The sequence below is a fragment of the Cricetulus griseus genome, chromosome 2 (assembly GCF_003668045.3).
Source record: "Cricetulus griseus strain 17A/GY chromosome 2, alternate assembly CriGri-PICRH-1.0, whole genome shotgun sequence".
NCBI lineage: Eukaryota > Metazoa > Chordata > Mammalia > Rodentia > Cricetidae > Cricetulus > Cricetulus griseus.
The window spans coordinates 291,672,650-291,694,845 of record NC_048595.1 but is presented as its reverse complement, the minus strand read 5'-3'; the positions used below and the strand labels follow the sequence as shown (position 1 = coordinate 291,694,845).

The window sequence follows — 22,196 nt, the reverse complement described above, 5'->3', positions numbered from 1 at the left end:
ACTGTACAAAAAGAAAAGTGCTGTGGATTGATGCACAGAGGGTATCTGTACAGTGCCCACCTAGTTAAAAATCACGTACTTGCCCAGAACACTGTGAAACACTTACCAAACTACAAATGCAGCGTCTGGATTCTTTCTGAGAAGAACAACTTTCTCTTCATGAACATAGGAACAAAAGAGATTCTCCATCCACACCCAGCCAAGGCACCCCAGAGGTCACAGTGACAGCCTCTTTGCTGGCCAACACCTGCTGGAACAGGGGCACAGGCCCAAGCAACTGGTCCTCAGTGGATGGGTCTACAGCCAAAGCCTTAATGGGCTCTCTTTTGGAGGGGGACAGAAAGAATTTCAAGTTAACAATATCCAACATTATTATAGTTGATGAGTTAGTAAATTCCAAAAGATGATTTTATATGTATGACCTTAAAAAAATCTTTGTAAAGTGCACAAGTGCAATAATTTAACGAAGTCTTATCTTTACATTTATAAATTATAAATATTGTACATGTGTGTAATTTTTCATGTATTCATTTGCAGTCTTTGTATTTAAAAGCCTTTACTGTTACGTTTGTATAATAGAACAGTAATCATTTATTATAACTCAGACAAGGTGTAAATAAATTCATAATTCAATCAGCCAGTATATATGCAAATATGGGTGTTAACATTGCAAAATCTCTATCTTTGTTCTACTCATATGCTTAAAGCAGTAAGGAATCTTTTGTGGATATGTAATTATACATATAAAGTATATATATATGTATGATACATGAAATATATTTAGAAATGTTCATAATTTTAATGGATATTCTTTGGTGTGAATAATTGAATACAAAGTTTTTAAAATACCATCTCTCAAGTTTGCTCTCTCGTTTGTGGGTAAGACGGCAGACACTCTGAGAGGCTACCCATAGGTGGCAGCCAGATCTTCTTCCCACAGACACTTGCCTGCCCCCAATGCAGCCTGTGAAATGCTCTCTGTCTCTGTCAAGAGGAGCCAGAGGACAGCCTCTTGGTATAAATGTTAAGCCTACTCTTCCATCACGTCAAGGTTTGTGCTTGTTGGTTTTGTGGTGACTTGACACAAGCCAGAGTTTCTGAGGAGAGCAGCCTCAACTTGGAAAATTCTTTAATAATTGGCTTACAGGCAAGCCTGTGGGGCAGGCATTTTCTTGGTTAGTGATAGATGTAGGAGGGTCCAACCCACTATGGGCCATATCATCACTGGGCAGGTAGTCCTGGGTGTATAATAAATCAGGCAGATCAAGTCACAGAGAGCAAGCCAGCAAGTAACACTCCTCCAGGGCCTCTGCATCAGCTCCAACCTCCAGGTTCCATCCCTACTTGAGCTCCAACTTCTGGCAGGGATAGAGTGTGACCTGAGAGTTGTCCCTTCCTCCTGAAGTTGCTCTTGGCGGTAGCATCTAGACTCCCGCCCACCCTCTCAACTGGCAGAGGCTGGCTTTTCTCTGTGGTTCCCTACACGCACACCCCACATACCACCACTCTGCCACTAGCTGGGCTAGGGGTGTGTGGCTATGGAGTGTGGCTCAGTGGTAGGGAATTTGTCTTTGATGACCTGGGTTTCAGCCTTGCATTACAGAAAAGTTGTTAGTTCCCTTATGCACCAAATTTTGACAGTTGAAAAATATTAACCCAATCATTTTCCCACAGTGCTGGCTCTGTGGTCATCAGGGGCCAGCAACAATTCTGCTCTCCCTGGCTTTCCACAGCACATGTGGATACATTGCTGCTCTTGAGGCTCCTCCCTGGGAAGACCCAGGTGTGTCTGGTCCTTCCATCTTCCAGCCTTCAGAGAGCCCCCCCCACACACACACACCAGCATCATGTAGAGGGAGAACACAGAACAACATGAGTAAACCAGGGTTTTGTTTCCAGAAAAGCCCAATTTAGTTTAAGACAGGTCAGTGTGTCACACAGATAATAATCAAATATACTTCTCCTTCAACCACTTTGATGGAATATTAAACAATAGGAAGGAGTAGGGTTTTCGCTGTATTCTTAAGACCCCACATGTATTCAACCCTTGACATTCTGATTTTGTCATGTAAGGGGTAGAATGACTGTGCTGACATAAGCCATGACTTGGATGAATTTTTTCTGGGTAGAGAAAAAAAAAATTGCAGAGGTGTGCAAATTGGAGTTCTTCCTTCTCGGCTCAGCCTTGGCAAGTCACCAGAACTCTAGAGTCTCCACCGGCGACTCAATCACTTATGCAGTAACACCGTAGCCTGGCATTACCTGTCACTTTGGTGTACTCTAGGCAGGGACACATTCACTGGGGACAGCACAGGGCTGAGCTACCTTTTGTCCCCAGGATCTGTAATAAGTCAATGCTAGATGCTTTCAAATCCCAAAGAATGTTTTGTTTTGAAAAGTGAAGCTAGTGAGCCTCCCTCTGGTGCTCCCAGGCAATACCCACAGGCCTGGCAGAGGAGAGATAGGAGATTCTGGCCATCCTGCCACCCTGTGGCGGGCCCCCAGAACACCATCGCGGGGGAGGGGCTAAGAATGTTTATCACTCCCATGGCAACTGCAGCCTTGGCTTGAAGCTGGTGACAAGAAGCGTGATGGCCAAGGATCTGGAGCCCAATTGTAAGTTGTCTGCCTCCCTTTTTGTGTTTGCCTGGCTTAGTTGGTGCTTGACTGCCCGGGAAAGGCCACCGTTTCTCAGAAGTGGTTTTGAAAGTTAAAACCTTTCTGGTGACGACACCAATATCCAGAGGCAGAGGTCACTCATGGAAAGTTGGTAGAGGTGGTGGCACCAAGTAGGTTACAAGTCTGAAGGCCCAGTGCCCAGCAAACCCCCATATCCACACCCACTGATGGGAAGGACAGTGAGTGGATGCTGGCTCCACTGCAGATGTTCCTTGGGGGCATCAGAGGCTAACTGATACAGTCTCAGTTGTGCCTAGTCAGGTTAGCCAGAGAGCCAGACACTCCTCTCGATGGTCATGCAACTGCTTACAGAGGACTCCCAGCTATGACAAGTGATGGCTATAGGTCCATCCTGGCCTGCTTAGACTGAAGCCCCTCAAGTCTAAGGCAGGCCTGACCCACTACCTGGAGCCTGAATCTCTATGGCTGTGGGGACAAGAGAGACCCCAACCTTGCTGATGGGTGATGTTTGGACATTTATTTCCCAGGACCTTCCTAGAAGATTGTGCCTCTGGCTTTATAGACATCTTTGGACTCTGCTCTCATGGTAGAAAGTGTAGCCTTGCAGATCTGCACCTGGTCCTACTTGAATATTTATTAGGGGACATTAAACAAGAGAAGGGACTGTTGGAGGACTGTTTACTAACCGTATTATGTGAGGTGATTAGCCTTATATTCAGAGGGAGAATGCTAGTTCAGAGAGATGAGGTGACAGGTCAGCATCCATATACTTAGGACTGTTTGGAGTCCAAGCCTCCCCAGTGATCCTGGGGGCTCCCCAGGGCATGGTGTCTTAGATTGGATTCTCAGAGTCCTCCCACCAAGGCACAAGGAGCAGAACCTGTCAACATAGTCATGGGAGAGGAAAACAAGAAGAGCTGGCCAGTCACTAGGGGCTGGGTGCATGGACCTTCTTGACATTATCTAGCCCAGTGGTTCTCAACCTTACTGATGCTGTGACCCTTGAATAAAGCTCCTCATGTTGGGGTGAACCCCAACCATAAAATTATTTTCTTTGCTACTTCATAACTGTAATTTTGCTACTGTTAAGAGTCGTAATGTAAATATCTGTGTTTTCTGATGGTCTTAGGCGGCCCCCGTGAAAGTCATTCTACTCCTAGGGGTCACAACTCACAGGTTGAGAAACACTGCTTTGGTACCAGTCCGGAAGAATCAAATAAGTAGCCCGTGTTTACTCCCTGGCATGTCTTATGAAGTGCTTTTTAAAGGTGACTTTTCATCCTTAACAAGAAAAATTGGAATCACATGTAAAATTTGCCTTCTGGGAGTTTTGCTTCTACTGTAAGCAACTGTGTGTCAAGTTAAAGCACCTCGTGTACTTCCTGGTTGTCAATCCTCCTTTCATTTCATTTACTGAAATAACAATACCCTGACAAAAACAAGTTTAAGGGCTAAAGGGTTTTCTGGGCTTACAGTTCCGGGCAACACCTCTGAAAGTAAGGGGGCAGGAACTTCAAACAGCTAGTCACAACATACCTACAGTCAAGAGCAGAGGAGAAGAAATGCACACGTGTTTCATGCTCCTTGTGCTTCCTCAGTGCCTACAAAGTCTGAGCCACCAAGAGTGGGGAATGGTGTTCCCTGTAGTGGGCTGGTTTTTCTTGTATCGGTTAAGGTCATGAAAACAACCTGGGACAAATATGCCCTCAAAATGAGCCTGATCTGAACCATCCCTTCTTAAGATACCCTTCACAGGTGATTCTGTTGTGTCACACTGACAATTAGAACCACCCAGCATGTTGCCCTTGAAGGGTTGTGAGTTCTATGCCTATAAGAGCACCTGGGGTGTGCCCACGGCTACACCTGAGATGACCACAGATGTGTTTGACTTGTAAGGACAGAGCTGGGTGCTATTTTCTCATCCTCTTTGAAGACCACTCTTTTCTAGGACAGGCATGCAACAGGGCTGCTTTCCCATGGGCACAGGGGGTGAGCTCACAGTTGTGTTTTCTCTTCTGAGCAGTTTATCTGAAGTGGAATCACTGTGAGACACCTGGAGTTAAGACTCTCTGCAACCTGAGGGAGCTCCTGAACCGACTCCAGAAGGTCCACAGAGATGATGTCTATGTCTACACCTCTGGGTACCTGAACCCCAACAAGCTCTACAAGCCAACCAAGGCCATTGCCAAGCACTGGCGCAATGCAAACAGGCCAAGGAAGCGAACCAAGGCCTTCCCATTCTCTGTGTCCAGAGACGAACAGACAGAAGAGATGAGAGATGCGTGGGCTTATTTCACAATCAACACAGCTCTGCAACCTGACTACACTCTCAACACACCACTGTTCAGGTATTTGAACCCACAGTTGGCCACTTCCCCTGATTCCAAAGAGGTTTCGAAGTTCCCAGAGGAGGACGAGGATGAAATAAGGGAAAGACATGAGATTTATCTGGGAAGACACAGGAAGGAAGAGCTCAGCCTGCCCCTGATGAAAGTGCTCAAATACCCAGAGGTGGCATCCAGCCGCCAGTGTTCCAGGCCTGCCTCAGGCAGGGATGTGTATCAGTATGTCAGCTCCTATTTAGCTGGTATAACAAAAGCTGACAGATACAAGAAGTTCCTGAGTTTCCAAAAAGAAGTGTTGGCAAAGGAAGATGTCCCGAAGAACGATTTCACAGGGAGCAAGGTGGCCGTGAATCACGAGAAGAAACTGAAGGAGGTAAGGGGAATAGTATGATGCTCTCAACATGGGGCTGAAGTTCAGAGATTCTCATGTGCCCACACTCAACCTGAGGTACCTCGGTTACTTGTCTAGGCAGAATGCAGCCAAGTTGCTGGTGCCCTTAATACCTAGCATGGCAGATAAGAATTGAGGTGATGGGGAGAAAGGTGACATTTGACAAGGGTAGGTTGCAGGTGAACCCATGATCAACAGTATTCAGTGATGTATGGGGACAGCTTTGGAAATACTGTGTCCGGGATACAAAAGAATGTCCACCTTACCTCTCATAGAAGATGGGGCAAGGAGAGCCTGGGCGAGAGCGATAATGCAAGAGAGGTGACATTGGGTTAGCAATGGAGGGGGCATGCAGGTGGGAGCTGAGATATGTGTGGACTGACTGCGGGCTGAGAGGGAACCTTACTGACTAGGGCAGCATACCATGAGTGAGCAAGAATTCAGGGGAGGGGAGAAAACAGCACCTGTGTGTCAGAGAGCCAGAACCCCGAGAATACTGTGAGAAAGGGAAGGGTTTTAAGTGTGTGTGTGGGGGGGGATGGAGGTTGGGGTCAGAGGATGAACTCTGAGTACAGGAAGCAGGGGTGGACAAAGAAAAAGAGACAGAAGCAAATACATAGGAGTGACCAGGCTCTTAGCAACTGTGGAAGGCAGTCAGAGGCTCCCTCATTTGCCACCCGCACTGCAGAGCCCAGCATCTGGGTTGCCTTTTCCAACTGATCCCTCAGAAGGACCAACTGTTTTAGGAGGAACATGGGGACCCAACCCCCTTCAGGGGCTGACTCGGTGTCTTGCTTCTAGGAGCTTGAGAAGATATGCACCTGCAACCCTCAGCAGTTCAACAGGCTGCAGGTCTTTGGGGAAATCTTTGAGGATATTTGCAACAGCTCTTTGATCTTTGGGGACCTCCTGAAGGAGGTTAAGGTAAAGATGCACATTCCCCTCAGAATGGATGAGAACTACACAGGAGAAGTGCGTACATGAGAGATCTCAGTTCTCACAGCACTGACACAGTCCCTGTTCCACAGAGGAAGTCATCAGTCAGAGACTCAAGAGATTCTGCTTCCTGTCCTGTCAGTCGTGTGAGCCATGTGAAGCAGGCAGAGTTAACGTGCTGCTTAGATCTGGGGCTTCCCACCTAAGTGTCCCAATTCCAAGTTCAGAGTAGCTAGGCATATACACTTTCAGAGCTAGGCACTTAGAAGTTATGAGAAGTTAAGTTGCTTAAAGCCTGTGTGAACTCTCTGTTGCTGTGAGAAAACATCCAAAATGTCAATCAAGATAGGGAAGAAAGTCTTTATTTTTGCCTGTAGTTCCAGAGGGAGAGAGTCCATCACAGTGGGAAGTCTTCCAGCTTCGGCAGAAGCAGGAAGCTGGCTGATCACATTTTCATCTGTGCACAGGAAGTGGAGAGAGGTAGCAAGAAGTAGAACCAGGCTATACAAATTTAAAGTCTGCCTCCAGTGGCTCATTCACTTCAGCAAGGTGTCACCAACTAAAGGCTCTATAACCTTCCTCAAGGTACCACCAACTCAGGCCCACATGTTCAAATACCTGGGGGAGAGGCAATTCTCAATCTCAACCAACACAAAGCCTGTGCTGTGCTCTGATTTCCCTAATGACCAGGGGAGGGTCATGATGTCATGGGCTGCTTGTCTCCCAGGAGGGCCCTTGCCACCCCCCCTCAGCAGGTCTCAGAACTACATGCGGCAGGGGATAAAATTGTTGGATGTGTGTCAAGGTATTTTCCCACAGCATCTTGAACTGATCAGTAGCTGGTAGTCAAACTAGGATTCAACGTCAATTCAATGTTATAAATTTGTGCGTGTGTGCATTTTAGCACATTGCTGGGACAGTTTATACACTTCACGTTACAAGTGGTTTTAACTGACACCCTTAATACCTAAGGTGTTTATGCATGCAAAAAATAATCCTTGGGGCTGGGTGCATAACTCAGTGGGCAAAGTGCTTGCAGGACTTGAGTTTCAAACCTCAGCACCCACATAAAATCTCTGTGTTGTGATATGTATCTGAATTCAGTGCTGGGGCAAGGCAGAGACACAGGAGGATCCCAGACTTGCTGGCCAGCAGGTCTAGCCAATCAGTGAGCAAGCCCAAGGTAGGCAGAGATAGAAGAAGATGCCTGATGTCAACTCTGACCCTTGTGTGCACATGTGGGCTCCTGTGCACATATATGTACACATTCATGTACCCCACCCCATACACAAGCCCTTATATCTGGCATCTAGTGACATTGTTTTGTTTTTTGTTTGCTTTTGCACAGGATGAATATGAACTCTACATGGCGGCTCTTCTAGACTCACAGCCCACAGCACAGTATAAGGTAATAACCACCAGGAAAGGCACAGAGCAAGTCTGTATGCTCATGGTTTCCTCTTTCAGGAGCAGTAGGATGCTCTCAACCTGGGAAGCCCCATTTGTTCCTCTGTTGATGGGGGATACCCTTCTGTATATATGTTTCTCTTATTGGTTGACAAATAAAACACTGATTGCTCAGTAGCCAGGTAGGAAGTATGGATGGGGCTACCAAACAAGGAGAATTTTGGGGAGAAGACCCAAACAGGGGCTATCAGAGAGATGCCATGTAGCTGTTAAGGGAGCAAGAGGCCCCGGGCATTCTCCAGGAAGATAAGACCATGTAGAAATACTTAGATCAATAGAAATGGGTTAATAATTAAGAGAGAGCTAGCCAATAAGAAGCCTGAGCCATTGGCAAAACAGTTTATAATTATTATAAGTGCCAGTGTGTTTATTTGGGGCTGAATGGCTGCAGGACCACGTGGGACAGAAACTCCATCTACACTCTGTCAGGAAAAATAACTGGTGCATTTTTAAAGGGATGATCTTTATATCAAGCTAAAGTATATGAGTGAAGATCTTTCCTGTACATTAATACAGCACTGGGTCATTCCCTAACCACAGCCACCACACATGACTAGGGACATAAATGGTATTGCAGTGATTATCAGAAAATAGCACCTATTGTTACCCTGAGTGGGTAGATTGCCACAGCGGGTGTACCTAGGCCACAACACAGATCACTGTCTCCTCATGGAACTGAGGAGAGCTTTCCCACTGGTCTCTGTAGGATTACTGGGGCGGCATGTGTTGTTCTAGTAAGAAGTGTCCCATGGGAGTGACAGCTCCAAAAGCTCAAGAAGCTGGCACCTTGAAATTACTAACTATCTTGTGAATCGAAAATGCAATTTCTTATATATATATATATATATATATATGTGTGTGTGTGTGTGTGTGTGTGTGTGTGTGTGTGTGTGTGTGTGTGTATGTATGTATGTATATATATACTATAGCATTCAAAGCCAGTTCTCAATTAGATCTTAATAAAACACCACCTGTGGGCATTGCATTCTGTGTTCTGAGACTTTCCATGTTGTGTAATAATAAATTTTGAGGGTCTGGAGAGACAGCTCAGCAGTTAGGAGCACTGGTTTATCTTGCAGCGGACTCAGGTTTGGTACCTAGCACTTGCATGGTGATTCACAAACATCTGTAACTCCAGTGCCAGGGGATCTAACACTCTGTTCTGACCTCCACAGGCTTTAAGCATGCATGTGGTGAAACAACATACATGCAGACAAAACATGCATACACATAAAGATTAAATCAATCAATCAATCAATCAATCAATCAATCAACAATCAGGACTGGGCAGTGCCTGCAGTCACTCTGTTCCTTACTCGGAGATGGAGCACAAAAGCAAAACCCATGCCCACATCTCAATCAAACCCCAAAAGAGGGAACTGGCAGGTTTCCAGGGCTCTGTCTTTCCGAAATTCCTGAAGGCCAGATGACCACCTAATGGGGCGAAGGACCTTGTCACCCAGCATGAGCTCCACTGTCTTTGTGTCCACATAAAGACTGGTGATTTAGATTGTCTATCACATATTTGATGATGATGTACCTAGCCCTTTATTCTTTGTTTCCCCAACTCAGCTCCACAAGGAAACAACTAAAGACCCTGCCATGAGAGAACAGGAAGATCTAGTCAGGGGAAGAATAGAGGCGAGCAAGAAAAGAGATAGCATCATAGAGGGAGCCATTATAGGTTTAAAGGGAATTCTGGCACTAGGGAAATGTCCAGAGATCTACAAGGTTGACCCCAACTAACAATCTAAGCAATAGTTGAGAGGGTACATTAAATGCCCTTCTCCGATAATGAGATTGATGACTACTTTATATGCCATCCTAGTACCTTCATCCTGTAGCTGATGGAAGCAGACGCAGACACCCACAGCTCAACACTGAGCTGAATTCTGGAATCCAGTGGCAGAGAGGGGGAGGAGTGAAGAGTAAAGGGGTTAAGACCAGGCTGGAGAAACACACAGAAACAGCTGACTCGAACAAGGAGTGTTCATGGACCCCAGACTGATAGCTGGGAAACCAGCATATGACTGTTCCAGACTTCCTAAAGGAGGAAGTCAGTTTGGAGGTCTGGACAATCTATGGGGCCACTGGTAGTGGATCAGTATTTATCCCTAGTACACAAATGGACTTTGGGAGCCTTCTCCACATAGAGGGATACTCTCTCAGCCTAGACACACAGGGGAGGGTCTAGGCCCTGGTCTAAATGATATGACAGACTTTGAAGATCTCCTATGGAAGGCTTCATCCTCCCTGGGGAGCAGAAAGGGGTTGGGATAGGGGGTCAGTGAGGGGTGGAGGAGGAAGGGAGTGAGAGGGAACTGGTATTGACATGTAAAATAAGCTTGTTTCTAATTTAAATAAAAAAGAATCCTTAGGAAGATAAAATCTTGAACTATTGTGAAAATTAATTTATTCAGAAATTATTTTCCTCCTCCCTCCAGCCTCCCCCACCCATGCTCTCATTTTTGTTGGAATTTACACTTTACCCCAGTACACTTGGGCCATACATGAGTAACAGACCAGAGAACCCTACAGTCTATCTGATCATCTTACCCTTTGTGTGCCTTGTTCCTGGCAGCGGCTACTGGCTGAAGTCAAGGGGTTGGAGAAGAGCCCTGTGCACAGCACAGACATTGACCAAGCCAGGGAGAGGCTGAGGAAGCTCCAACAGGCTGCTGTGGCCGCCCTGCAGCACAATAACAGGTAAGGCACCAAGGGCATGATTCTGGTTAAGTTTCCATCCATACTTAACAAGATAATACTGTGATGAACAGTGTTGCTCTGTCCTAAGGGCTCCCTCGGGGGAGGGGGTAAGAAGTCAACGATGCAGACATCTGAAGTCAGGTGAAAGGAAAAACAGATTCCTTTATTTAGGAACAGATACAAACTTACATACTCTTCCAGCACCCAGGTGTTCTGATCTGTTGACCTTGCACAGTCCGGATCAGGACCCCTGACAGCTCCTGTTGCTAGAGCCTCAGGCAGAATTGTGTGGTAGCCCCTCATTGGTGGACAGGATCAGGCTTACTGACAGCAACTGTCAAACTCCAGGTTGGTTCATCTCTCAGTCTGGTAGGCCTTACCTTCCTACAGAGCAGTTACCTTCAATTTTCTGCTTTGTTGTTATATATGGCGTAGTAAGTGTACCAATGTTGTCCTGTTAACCTGACCTCATCCACAAACAACTGCATGTATGACTATGGTGCTGGACCAAATACAGTACCTCATGGCAAGCCTCTTAGAGGTCTTTGAAGGACCCTCCTTGAGGACTTACTGATGGAACCGAGGGTAGCAGGGCCAGAGAGAGCCTTCTGATTTTATTAACTGAGAAGATCCTGTAACCTCTCTGTGGTGGTTTGAAAGAAAATAGCCCACAAAGAGAGTGACACTATTAGGAGGTGTGGCCTTGTTGGAGTAGATGTGGTGTTGTTACAGGAAGTGTGTCACTGTGGAGGTGGGTTTTGAGGTCTCATATGTGCTCAAGCCATTCCCAGTGAGACAGACTACTTCCTCTTGCCTGCAAGTCAAGATGTATGACACTCGTCTACTTCTCCAGCACCATGTCTTCCTGCATGCCACCGTGTTACACCATGGTGAAAATGGCCTAAATCTCTGAAACTGTAAGCCCCTATTAAATGTTTTTCCTTAATAAGAGTTGCCATGGCCATAGTGTCTTTTCACAGCAATGGAAACCCTAACCAAGAAACATTCTAAGCAGTTGTACAGAGTGAAGTCATCCTTGGGCAGAGCATGTTATTTGTAAGGATTAACACACAAAACGCTATAGACTATAGCAATTCTGAACCAACACAACAAAAAAGGCCTCAGAAGCAAAAAAATGACTTTGCTATCAATGTTAGCAGAGAGAGAAAGCTATTGTCTTTCACTGTAGTTTGGTCCAAAGTTTTCTCATGGCATGGCTACCATAAGCTCCTGCCTTCCCCAAGGACATGGAGGATTGGCTGTGGATAATCATGTGTGCCTTGCAGATAATTCTTCAGGGTTAGGCCTAATGTATAAGTGCCACCTGTAGCCATGTGTCCCTCACAGACAGCTTTTAAACATTTGTAGTATAACATATATAGTCTGATCTGTGTCAACTTCTTTCCATGAAGATAGTCACTCCCTTAGAGGCTCTGACTAGGTCCAGGTGTGTGGCCCTGTCAGACAAGGAGAGGTAACCCAGACAAGCCATAAAATAATGGAAATTTGCTAGTTATGAATCCCAGAGAAGAAGCAACACATCCTTCAAGGACAGTAGAAGGAATGAATCCTTGTAGACTGTGTTATACTTGGTGTCAGATTTAGATAGGAGTGGGGAGTGGGCGGGGACAGGACCTGCTTCAGAGTGTCATGCAGCATGTGTCTAGCTTGGGCTCTGAGCCTATGTGCTATGCTCAGGGGATAACACTGACCGAGGAGTCACTGCAGTATTCCCTGTGGGTACACACTATGTGTGTGGTCCATATGATGAAGCAACCAAACAAAAATTACATAACTTGTAGGAGGTGGAGGCAGATGATCCTCCAGGGAATCTGGCTAGCTAGACAAGCCAAGTGCTTAGCTTTGGGTTCAAGTGAGAGACCCTGTCTCAAAAGTATAAGGTAGAGAGCGATTGAGGAGGATGCTTGACATCCATCCCAGACCTCCACAGGTATGCATGCTACAGCACATTCACTCTGGATTACACAAGTGTGTTCACACTCATGCACACACACACACACACACACACACACACACACACACACACACACACACACACACGGCTTGTGTTATAAAATGGACAGAATCAACAAGGCCCAACCAAGGCTTGCTGTTTGGTGACTGCTTTCCTATTGATTTTTAGACTCAGAAATGAACTGGAGTCAGAGAGCGTGTTGTTGCAATCTGCTAAAGAAAAATCAGGTGAGTGCCTTCCAGAGTCACCTGCTGTCCTTCTAGTATCTTCTCTAAGTGTCTCAATCCACCTCCTTTCCCTCCCTCACCATATGCCTACCTAATTTCTGTTCACATTTCAGCACTAAATTCCTCAGTCTTTGGCAGACTCTCCTTAACCCTGAACCAAACTGTGTGGTGTTCAATTGGGTCTCCCCAGGGCACTGTCCCCTCCATCATTTTCATGTAGTTTCTTACCAGCATGTGCAATAAGAAAGCTAACTTGGAAGAGAGTCTGGCCATCATTCACAACTGTCCCTTTCTACCTAGCCTGGAATCTGCAAAACTAGGCATCCACTGGTATTTACAGATTATGTGACTACATGGAGAGGAATACCCCATTTCCTTGGAACAGTTAATTTTTATTAATATGCTTGAGTTACACTACAGTTTTATATATATGTATATATTATATATATATATATATATGTATATAATCATTATATGTAACTTAGATGACATCCTTACACATAACACTGTTGAGATAATAAACATAGTAACCGCTTTCAAAACTACTTCCAGAATCTTTTCATAGAAGCAGAAATGATGAGGACAAACTCACCCTGATTGAGAAGGTTGAGAAGAGGAGATGTGAAATCATGGAAAAATGGGATGAAATTAAAGCACTTGAAAAACACATTAAGGAAACAATGGTGCATTCCAGAGTGTCGGATATCACAGAGAATGGGATTAAAAGTGTAGAGGTATGTACATTATCTGTGTGAATAGTTACATTTGTTTTGCTTAAAGATGTCCTCAAAACAGTTTGATCCTGTGACAGGGTAAAAATCCAATGAAGCTTAGTCCAAAATGTGCTTTTACTTCAAAAGGTGTATGTGGTTTCATAGAGCTATGGAGGCTCAGCTAAAACAAGAACAAAGGTGACATGAGTCTGTGGGGCCTGGTGAGAGCTTGGCACATGCAGATACTGCTCACAGCTTGTGTGAAATGTGACATAATAGGGCCTCTTGTGGCTAGTTCCATGTATTTTAGCGGTGCTGTTTTTCTTTGTTTGTTTCGTTGTTGTTTTTTAATGCACAATAAGAATTACAAAGTGCATAGTAGGGTGGCGTTGCTCTAAACCATGGGTGGGTATGTAAGTTCTCAACCAAACACAGTATTATACCTCTGTTCCTGTAACTGTTCAGTACAGCCACCTGGAAGTTCAAGCTTGTGCACCCTTTGCACTCATGTTGTGTGTACAGGTGCTTACAAAGGCAGGCTGGGAGAGGTGTTGTATTCCCTGGAGCTGGAATTAGAGGTGGTTGTGAGCTGCCTGACATGAGTACTGGAAACTCTGGGCCTCTAGAGGAGGGGAAGGTCTGTGTGAGCCTCTGGAGATGAGTAGGGTAGTGTGTGTGTGTGTGTGTGTGTGTGTGTGTGTGTGTGTGTGTGTGTGTGTGTAAGAGAGACAGACAGAGACAGAAATAGAGGGGGATGAGGCTGCTTCAAGTGGTGTGTGACAGAGATGGGGATGAGACTGTGGGTGTTGGATTTGTGGGTACAGAGGGAGAAGTGAAGATCCGTAGTTAGTCTACCTGCTTCCCTGACAGGAGTAAATGTCTATTTTAAAGTGATGTGTACTGAGCATGCTTAAACTTATGACCACCCCAGTCTCATAACACTATTTTAATTTCATAAATAGAAAGTCTTTGCCATTTCCTTTAAAATTCCCTTTTAAAACCATTTGCTTTCAGAATGAAACTATAAAATTGGAAACAGCAAACAGAATCTTAAGGAAGAAAATAAAAGTAAGATGTCTTTTTAATATGCAAACCAGTTGTTTATCTATAGAAACATCTCCCAAAGTGTCTGCTTGCCTGTGTTGTAAGTCACATAGAAACACTTGCTTTCTTTGTGTGGAATAGCTTTCTTCTGGGTTAGCTGAGTCTGGCTGTGCAGACCTCAGCCTGGAGCTGGACTCTCCTAAGCAAGCACCTTAGTGAAAACACTCTACATTGTGATGACGGAGAATTCCAAGGATAACTGCTCCTCTAACTCACCCACACACCTCACCATGCAGAACAATGAACAATACAGCCAGCCAGCAACAAGAAGTGGAACACTTTAAATGCACTCAGACAATAGTCAGACAAGGAGAGGTAACACACCTGGGCTGTGTGTGCCTCTGAGCTGTGCATGGTGTGGTTGGAGTGCTGTCTGTACCCGACAGAGCCACCAATTCTGATTCCATTCTTATTGTCATTATACATAACCAAGATCGTGGTGCTCTAGATGACTGAAGGATTTTTAAATCCCTGCAGGCTATCGACAACCATGTCAAGCAGCTCGTAAAAAAGAGTAAGATGGAAGAAGAAGAGAGGCAGTAAGCATCGATACTGTATTCTACAATATGTATGTATGTGGTGTGTGTGCATGGACGTGCTTTTACATATCTGTGGGCACACGTGTGTGCAGGTGTGGACGTGCCCTCATGTGCACATGGAGGCCTGGGTTAACGTGGGGATTCTTTCTCATTTTCTCTCAGTCTTATTCATTGAGGCAGAGTCTCTCATCCAAACCCAGAGCTCACTGATATGATTGGTCTCATTAGGCAGCTTACCCTAGGGATCCTGTCTCCACCTTCTGAGTGTTGGGATGGCAGGCAGGTTGCCTCCATGCCCATCTGGCATTTACATGGGTTCTGGGCATATGAACTCTGGCCCTTACATTTGCATGGCATGTGCTCTGCCCACTGAGACATCTCCCCAGCCCTATGGCAGATACTGTGGTAAAAAAAGCTGGAGTGATGCCATTCATGCTTTGACAGCCCTTATGAGTGCTGGCTGTCAACACTCGTGCATTGTCTTGTGTGACCAGTTGCAGATCTAGACATCAACAGGTACATTCTCTCTACCAATATACAAACATTTCCATCAGAAGAAGCTAAAGGATTGGGGTAAATTCTCAGGGGTAGAGACCAGGAATATGTGGGTAGCCTGTGGCTTCGGGTGGCATTCTTTGCTCAAATTGCAAGGATTTTAATTGTGGTGAAAACTTGAAGAAACCCCATACACATCTAAACTTGCAATTTAAAAAGTAAATGGGGCCCAGTGAGGGGGCTCAAAGGGCAAATGTACTTGTCCCTTAAGCTGATTAACTTGAGTTTGATACTGACCCCCACAAGTTGTCCTCTGACCTCCACATGTGCACCATGGCCTGGGCTCAGTAGCCCTACTTCCTCACTTCCTATGAATTGTGGGTTTCTTCATGGGGTCCCACTGTGGCTGTTTTTCGGCATCGGGTCTGTGTTCCAAGGCAAAGGACAAACAGGCAGTCGCTTTCTCTCTGAGGCTTATTCATTTATTTTGTCTGGTGTAGAAAGATGGCCCTTTTCAGGGACTTCCTCACACAGGTCTCTGGCTAGCATTAGCCTGCAGTTGTAGAGAAGGACAGAAAACAGAGGCCACACTTTCCCTCTCATGTGGTAGAGGAATGTGTGTTGAGAGCCTGGATCGCTCTCTCAGCTCCTTATATCACACTGGAAGTCAGCAAAGGATAGTAAGGTGTCACAATAAATCTTTCCACCAAAAGCCGCTGAGCCCCACCGCCACGTGTGAGCTTTACGCCAGCCGCCAGCCCATGTTAGGCCCAAATGAATACATAGAAACTTGTATTAGGTACAAATGCTGCTTGGCCAATGACTAGGATTCTCATCTGTTAGCTCAGTCTCAATTATCATAAATCTATATATTTTATAAAACTTATCGGATGCCTTATTGGCGTCCCTCCTTGTCGGTGGCTCACATCCTGCCGCTGGAGGAGGCGAACAGGAAAAGGGGCCCTTCCTGTTTCTCCTTCACTTAAATATGAGTCTCCTTGCTATGTCATTTCCTGCCTGGATCAGCACTTCTCTACTACATTTCCCAGAATCCTCTCTGACTCCTAGTCCCATCTACTTGCTGTCTCATTGTCCAAACAGTATTTTATTTAACAATCAATAAGATAAACATACACAGTACATTCCCCATCAGTAAGGGTTGCACAGCCCCAGCTGGGAAGCTACTTCTCCAGTCTGGCTAATGTATGTGCTAGAAGGTACGGCATCTGCACAGTATTGTTAGCCCGGAAGATGCTGTAGGAGGTACCCCTCAGATAACAGAGAAGCCCCATGCCATTCAAGGCCAAAGCATTGATAACAAAACTACTAAAAACAAAACTTGTTGATTGCAATTTCATCTGTTTGGGTAAATGTGTCCTAAATTGGATGCTTACTGGGACTTGTTCTTTTCTCCCCAGTGTATATATTTTTCTTCTAATCCTTTGCATTTATTTCTGGTCTCTTTCAAGGGTTCTGTGGGATCTCATGAAAGAATATACAGATTTAGAAGATGAAGAAGACGACTCTCGAATTTTTGGAAAATGACACAGGGAGTCTTCACTTCCAAGTCCACCACCTGGATAGGACAATGGAGATGTTTCTTTTGTTCCCACTCTCCTGCTAATAACATTAGTGTAGGATTTGCAGCCTCCTCAGTGTGTTGATAGATGCATGCTTCGTGTGATTTGTTTGACTACTTTATGTGCGCCCTGGTCCTTCATCTTTTATTCAGCAGCTTTCTGCTTCACAAATCACTTTGAATATTTATCAAGAATGAAGATTTAACTCTGCCGTGATGTAGACCAGCCCTATCTAAAGTGCATTTAATACAATAAATGTCTCACACCCCTGATCATCACCTGCTTATTGCTGTGGCCAGATGGCCTGACAGAAATAACTCCAGGCCAGGGAAGTTTGATTCGACTCATGGTCTCAGGGGTTTCAGGCCCCTCACGGTCGGGCAGCTTAGTTCTCCATAGAAGCAGCACGTGATGGAGATAGTTCACAGCAGTGCTGACCTGGAGACAGTTCACACCAGCAGAGTGCATGATGGGAAAGAGGAGCTACCTATAACCCTCCACAGCCCATTTCTAGTACCTGCCAGGCAGGTTCCATAGCCTCCCCCAAACACTTGCCACCACCTGGAGACAAGTGCCTCAAACAGGAGCTTGTGTGTGTGTGTGTGTGTATGTGTGTGTGTGTGTGTGTGTGTGTGTGTGTGTGTGTGTGTGTCTGTGTGTGTGTGTGTGTGTGTGTGTTTCAATTCAAACAGTAACAGTAGTACCTGAATTAATACCCATTCAACTAAATCATATTTGCTCCTTGTGAGAATGTTTGCACGGTGGCTGGCATATACCTCAGTCATTTATGATGGTTTTGAACACTAAGGATTTCTTCTCATTTCTTTGGGTGTGTGCTAGTAGAAGCATGGGGTGTGGGAATGACCTTAATTCCTGTGACCATCCATAGGAAGGGTCTGAGGATTGAATGTGAATGGTAAAGTCTGAAAGTGAGAGAGGGAGGGAAAGAGGAGGGCGGAGAGAGGGAGAGATAGAGAAAGATGGACAGAGAGACAGAGATAGATAGATATACACATGAGCGAGCACGCGTGCACATGTGCACACACACACACACACTCACGGGGGGGGGGGGGTAGTGTATTGTTTGTTTTTGTCAACACAAGCCTAACATACGTGTAAGACAGAATCTCAACTGAGGAGTTAGCCCCATCAGATTGCCTGTAGGCAAGTCTGCAGAGTCTTTTCTTCAGTGAGGATGGATGTGGGAAGTCCCAGCTACTCCTGGGCAGGAAGGACTGAGCTGTGCAAGAAAGAAGGCCAGGTGAGCCCCAAACAAACCAACGATCCTCTTCCCCATGGTCCCTGCTTCAGTTCCTGCCTTGGCCTCCCTCTGTCAGGGACCAAAAATTATCGATTATAAAGTTTCTTGGGGTCCAAACCTCCACTCCATTTTCCAGGAGCCTGAATCTCCCATTATCTTTCAGGTGCTGGCTAAATTGCCATTGGGTGGCCTGGCCTCAGTGGAGAATGTCTCCTAGTTTGCATAACTACAGACCTAGGCCCTAGGTGTACCCAAACCTGTCCTGAGGTTTTTTGTCTATGTGCCTATGGACTGTTTAGGTGACTCTTGAATTAAAAGAATTACTTGATGTCAGCTATATACATGATAGTAGATGCCTTCTGAGGTCACCTCCATTGTTGGAAAGCTATTTAGGAGGATGCTTGAATAAACCAGAGACTACAGTTTCCAGGATGGACTGAGAACCCTCCTGAAATGACAAGATGCCTGTGTCTTGTCTTGATTGCCATTGGGTAGCTAGGAGTTTCTGGGTCCAGCACTCACACCCCCAACCCACCCTCACCCTGACTCAGGGATGGACCTGGGGCCATTCGGTTGGCCCTGATCTCAGCCCGAGAGGCATCAGTCTGGAACAGATAGCCTCTGTAGCTAGTGTGGGACTGAAACAAGCTGTGCTGGCATTCCCTCAAAGACAAACGAAAACAAAACAAACAACAACAAAGAAAACTGTTCTCCCCTAAGTCATTTTGGTCAATGTTTTATCACAGCAACAGAGCAGTAAAGGAGGATGAGGGGCAGGAGAAGGGAGGGGAGGAGAAAGACAAGGAAGACGATCGAGACAGCTGAGGAAGCTTTACTGTATCATGGGGACAGCTGAGGAAGCTTTACTGTATCATGAGAGATCGGGACATGAGTGTGGTTGTGTCCTCTATGCTTCTGTTGCCTTCTGTTGGTTATTCAGAAGAACCCCAGCAGACTCTAGTGAGTTGGGAGAGGAGGCCGTGTGAAGCATGGAACCAACTTGCTCAAACTCTGTGTGTACAGCAGAGCTAGAAAGAGACCTTGTGGTTGGCTGATGGGATTACTACATTCCATCAGCCCATCCTGCAGAGGTAACTATTATTTTTCTGTCAACTTTACACAAAGTAGAGTCATCTGGGGAGAGGGAACCTCTATTGAAAAAAATGCCCCCATCAGGTTTAGCCTGCATGCAAGCCTGTGGGCATTTTCCCTTGATTAGTGATTGATATGGGAAGCCCAGCCCACTGTGAGCAGGTGTCATGCTGTGTAAGAAAGGAGGCTGAACAAACCACAGGGAACAAGCAAGTAAGCAACTTTCCTCCATGGTCCCTACATTGGCTCCTACCTCCAGGTTCCTGCCTGTTTTCCCTTCTCGATGGACTACAACAGTAAGTCCACATAAGTTCTTCTGCCCCTCTGCAAGTAGATTTTGATGAAGATGTGATGAAAAGCAAAGGAATTCTCTCACCCTTTGATGCCTGGAGTTTGCAGGCTTTGTAAGAGACACTGAGGGTGTTTCTGCATCTCCAGCAAGTGGTGGAAAGCTTAGCAGAACTTAAATGCCTGCCAGGTTTTGGTCATGCAAGGGGAGAGCCACCCACACAAAGCTCAGGCTAGGGTGTTGAGCATACGGAGCTGGATATTCATATTTGTGGATTGAAGAGTAAGTCCTGTTTATTGTTGGATTACTTCATTATTCTGGCTAACTTCATTAAAAACAGTTTTTTTTTAAACTTGTTGTAATAAGAAGGCTTTGTCAAGATCAAAATTTGTAAAAGCTATTATGGCTGTTTCCTCCTTGGGACTAAAAAATTGTTATTAAAGTAGATGAGAGATCTTCCTATCCATCATTAACGTCATCCATGTTCATTCTATCAGCATTCCAGGCTGTTACCTTTGCCAGCAGGGTGTGTGTGTGTGTGTGTGTGTGTGTGTGTGTGTGTGTGTGTGTGTGTGTGTATCTTTTTCTTTGTGTGTCTGTATGTCTGTCTGTCTCTCTCTGTATTGTATGTGTGTGTGTGTGTGTGTGTACAAACTAACAGGAAGTGGTGTCAATCCTCAAAACTACGGATTTTAAAAATTATGGTGTGTGTGTGTGTGTGTGTGTGTGTGTGTGTGTGTGTGTGTGTGTCTGTCTGTCTCTCTCTCTGTGTGTATGTGTATATGTGTGTGTATAAACTAACAGGAAGTGGTGTCAATCCTCAAAACTATAGATTTTAAAAATTACGGTGTGTGTATGTGTATGTCTGTTTCTGTATATATGTATGTGTGTCTGTGTATAAACTAACAGGAAGTAGTGTCAATCCTCAAAACTACAGATTTTAAAAATTAGAGTTTACTTCTGTGTGTATCTTTCTGTGTAATTAAGTGTGCCACAGCATACATGAGGAGGGGGTCAGATTTGCGAGTTCTCTCCTTCAAGCATGTGGGTACTGGGGACTGAACCCAAATCATCAGGCAGAGCTTCCTTCCTCAGGTATTCCAGTCATTAGGGGCTCCTGTGACAGGGGACTGCAGTTGATAGCAGGAGGAGCATTGCACCAGCAACAGGAGCCCAGACCCCCAAAAGATTCCTAGGAACCCAGGCAAAAACCCCATCTTTAGTCATGCTGGAGGGTTTCCTTACTCACTCCCACCTTCCTCTACAACACCAAGGGATGGGAAGGAATGGAGCCATAGTCATGATTGAGACCCTCCCTGGCCCTGGAAGGTTTGAGTTGTTTCTTCTCTGGCTTGGCAGGCTCTCTTCTAATTGGCCCCTACTCTTCACATGCCCAGTCAATCAGGGTCCATCTGAGGATATACATGTCCTAGTTTCCCCAGTCTGGCACCTGAAACTCAATGCTCCTGCTGTAAACTGAGGATTGTTCCCACCTCAGCCTCTGAGAATCAACCTGTGGCTGCTCACTCCTGTCTTGGGGACTGATCCCCCCTTTCCTGCCCATCCCTGCCCTGTGAGCCTCGCTGCTGCTGAGACCTGCTCATCACAGAAGTTCTCTCAATCTCAAGCCTGCTGTGACACTCCTGCCCTCATGGTTGGCACCACAGTGCTGCAGTGCTTAGAACTTACTGCCATGTGGCTGTCATTTCTACTTGCCTGTTGGTTGGTCGTCCTGTGTTTGTTTACCTCCACTGGGGCTTCCATTCTATTCCTATAAAGAGAAAGACCAGCCGGCTCTGAAATAAGAATTGACCATCTTCCCAACTCCCATGCCTAGCAAAATTCATGTGCACCTTATGTGTGTTCTGGAGAAGTGCATGAGAGACTGGGTTTATTAGGAGCTTGCATCCTGTTTGCTGTTTGCATCCCAGGTTTCCAGGTCATGCAGTATGTGTGTGAAATCTAATTACAGCTTTCCATCTTTTAATTATTGTAAGGGACTGGTATTTCAGGCATTTCTAACTCACCATAGAGACATAGCTTAGATTCTCAAGCCATCTCTCCTCTCATCCTGCATGGCAGACAGAACACTGAGCAGGGGAGAAGGCAAAAATGCATCTGTGGGTGATATTTGTTTCCATTGCTCACTACCGTATAACGTTTCGTGACAAGTTGTCTCTTCGTCTTTGGTCCTTTTGGGACCCCTTAAAGCACAGTGATCTTATCAAAGACTAGGGAACCTAAATTAGCACCAATCAAAACGAGGCCTTTCATTAGTGTGTTCTCCAAGAAACTCTGGGTATGTACTTGGCTTCACACTGATGGCAGGGGAGGGTGGGACAGGGAAGTGTAGGGGATTCTTGAAGCTCCAAGGACTAACCAACATTCTCAAGTGTCCCCCATTCCTTCTGAACTTCCTCTCTAAGTCCTTCACAC

General features: G+C 45.6%; 1 protein-coding gene across 2 annotated transcripts; it reads left to right on the top strand.

Moving 5' to 3' along the window:
• The first annotated feature begins 884 nt into the window (after positions 1-884).
• On the top strand, positions 885-17,388 carry CUNH6orf118 (chromosome unknown C6orf118 homolog). 2 transcript variants are annotated; one of them, XM_035440443.1, is made up of 9 exons: positions 885-5,358; positions 6,178-6,300; positions 7,661-7,720; positions 10,361-10,485; positions 12,629-12,687; positions 13,240-13,421; positions 14,415-14,468; positions 14,982-15,043; positions 17,008-17,388. In XM_035440443.1, the coding sequence occupies exons 1-9, from the start codon at positions 4,912-4,914 to the stop codon at positions 17,081-17,083; spliced, it is 1,188 nt and encodes a 395-aa protein (XP_035296334.1). In that variant the 5' UTR covers positions 885-4,911; the 3' UTR covers positions 17,084-17,388. The 2 variants fall into 2 exon arrangements, with proteins under 2 accessions (XP_035296334.1, XP_035296335.1); XM_035440444.1 differs by lacking the exon at positions 14,415-14,468.
• Positions 17,389-22,196: the final 4,808 nt, after the last annotated feature.

What these genes read in the sequence shown, in the direction of transcription:
- CUNH6orf118 (XM_035440443.1), top strand. Translation starts at nt 4,912, where the DNA reads ATGAGAGATGCGTGGGCTTATTTCACAATCAACACAGCTCTGCAACCT. An exon ending in ACGAGAAGAAACTGAAGGAG is followed by an intron (nt 5,359 to 6,177) that starts GTAAGGGGAATA and finishes TCTTGCTTCTAG; the next exon opens with GAGCTTGAGAAGATATGCAC. An exon ending in GCCCTGCAGCACAATAACAG is followed by an intron (nt 10,486 to 12,628) that starts GTAAGGCACCAA and finishes ATTGATTTTTAG; the next exon opens with ACTCAGAAATGAACTGGAGT.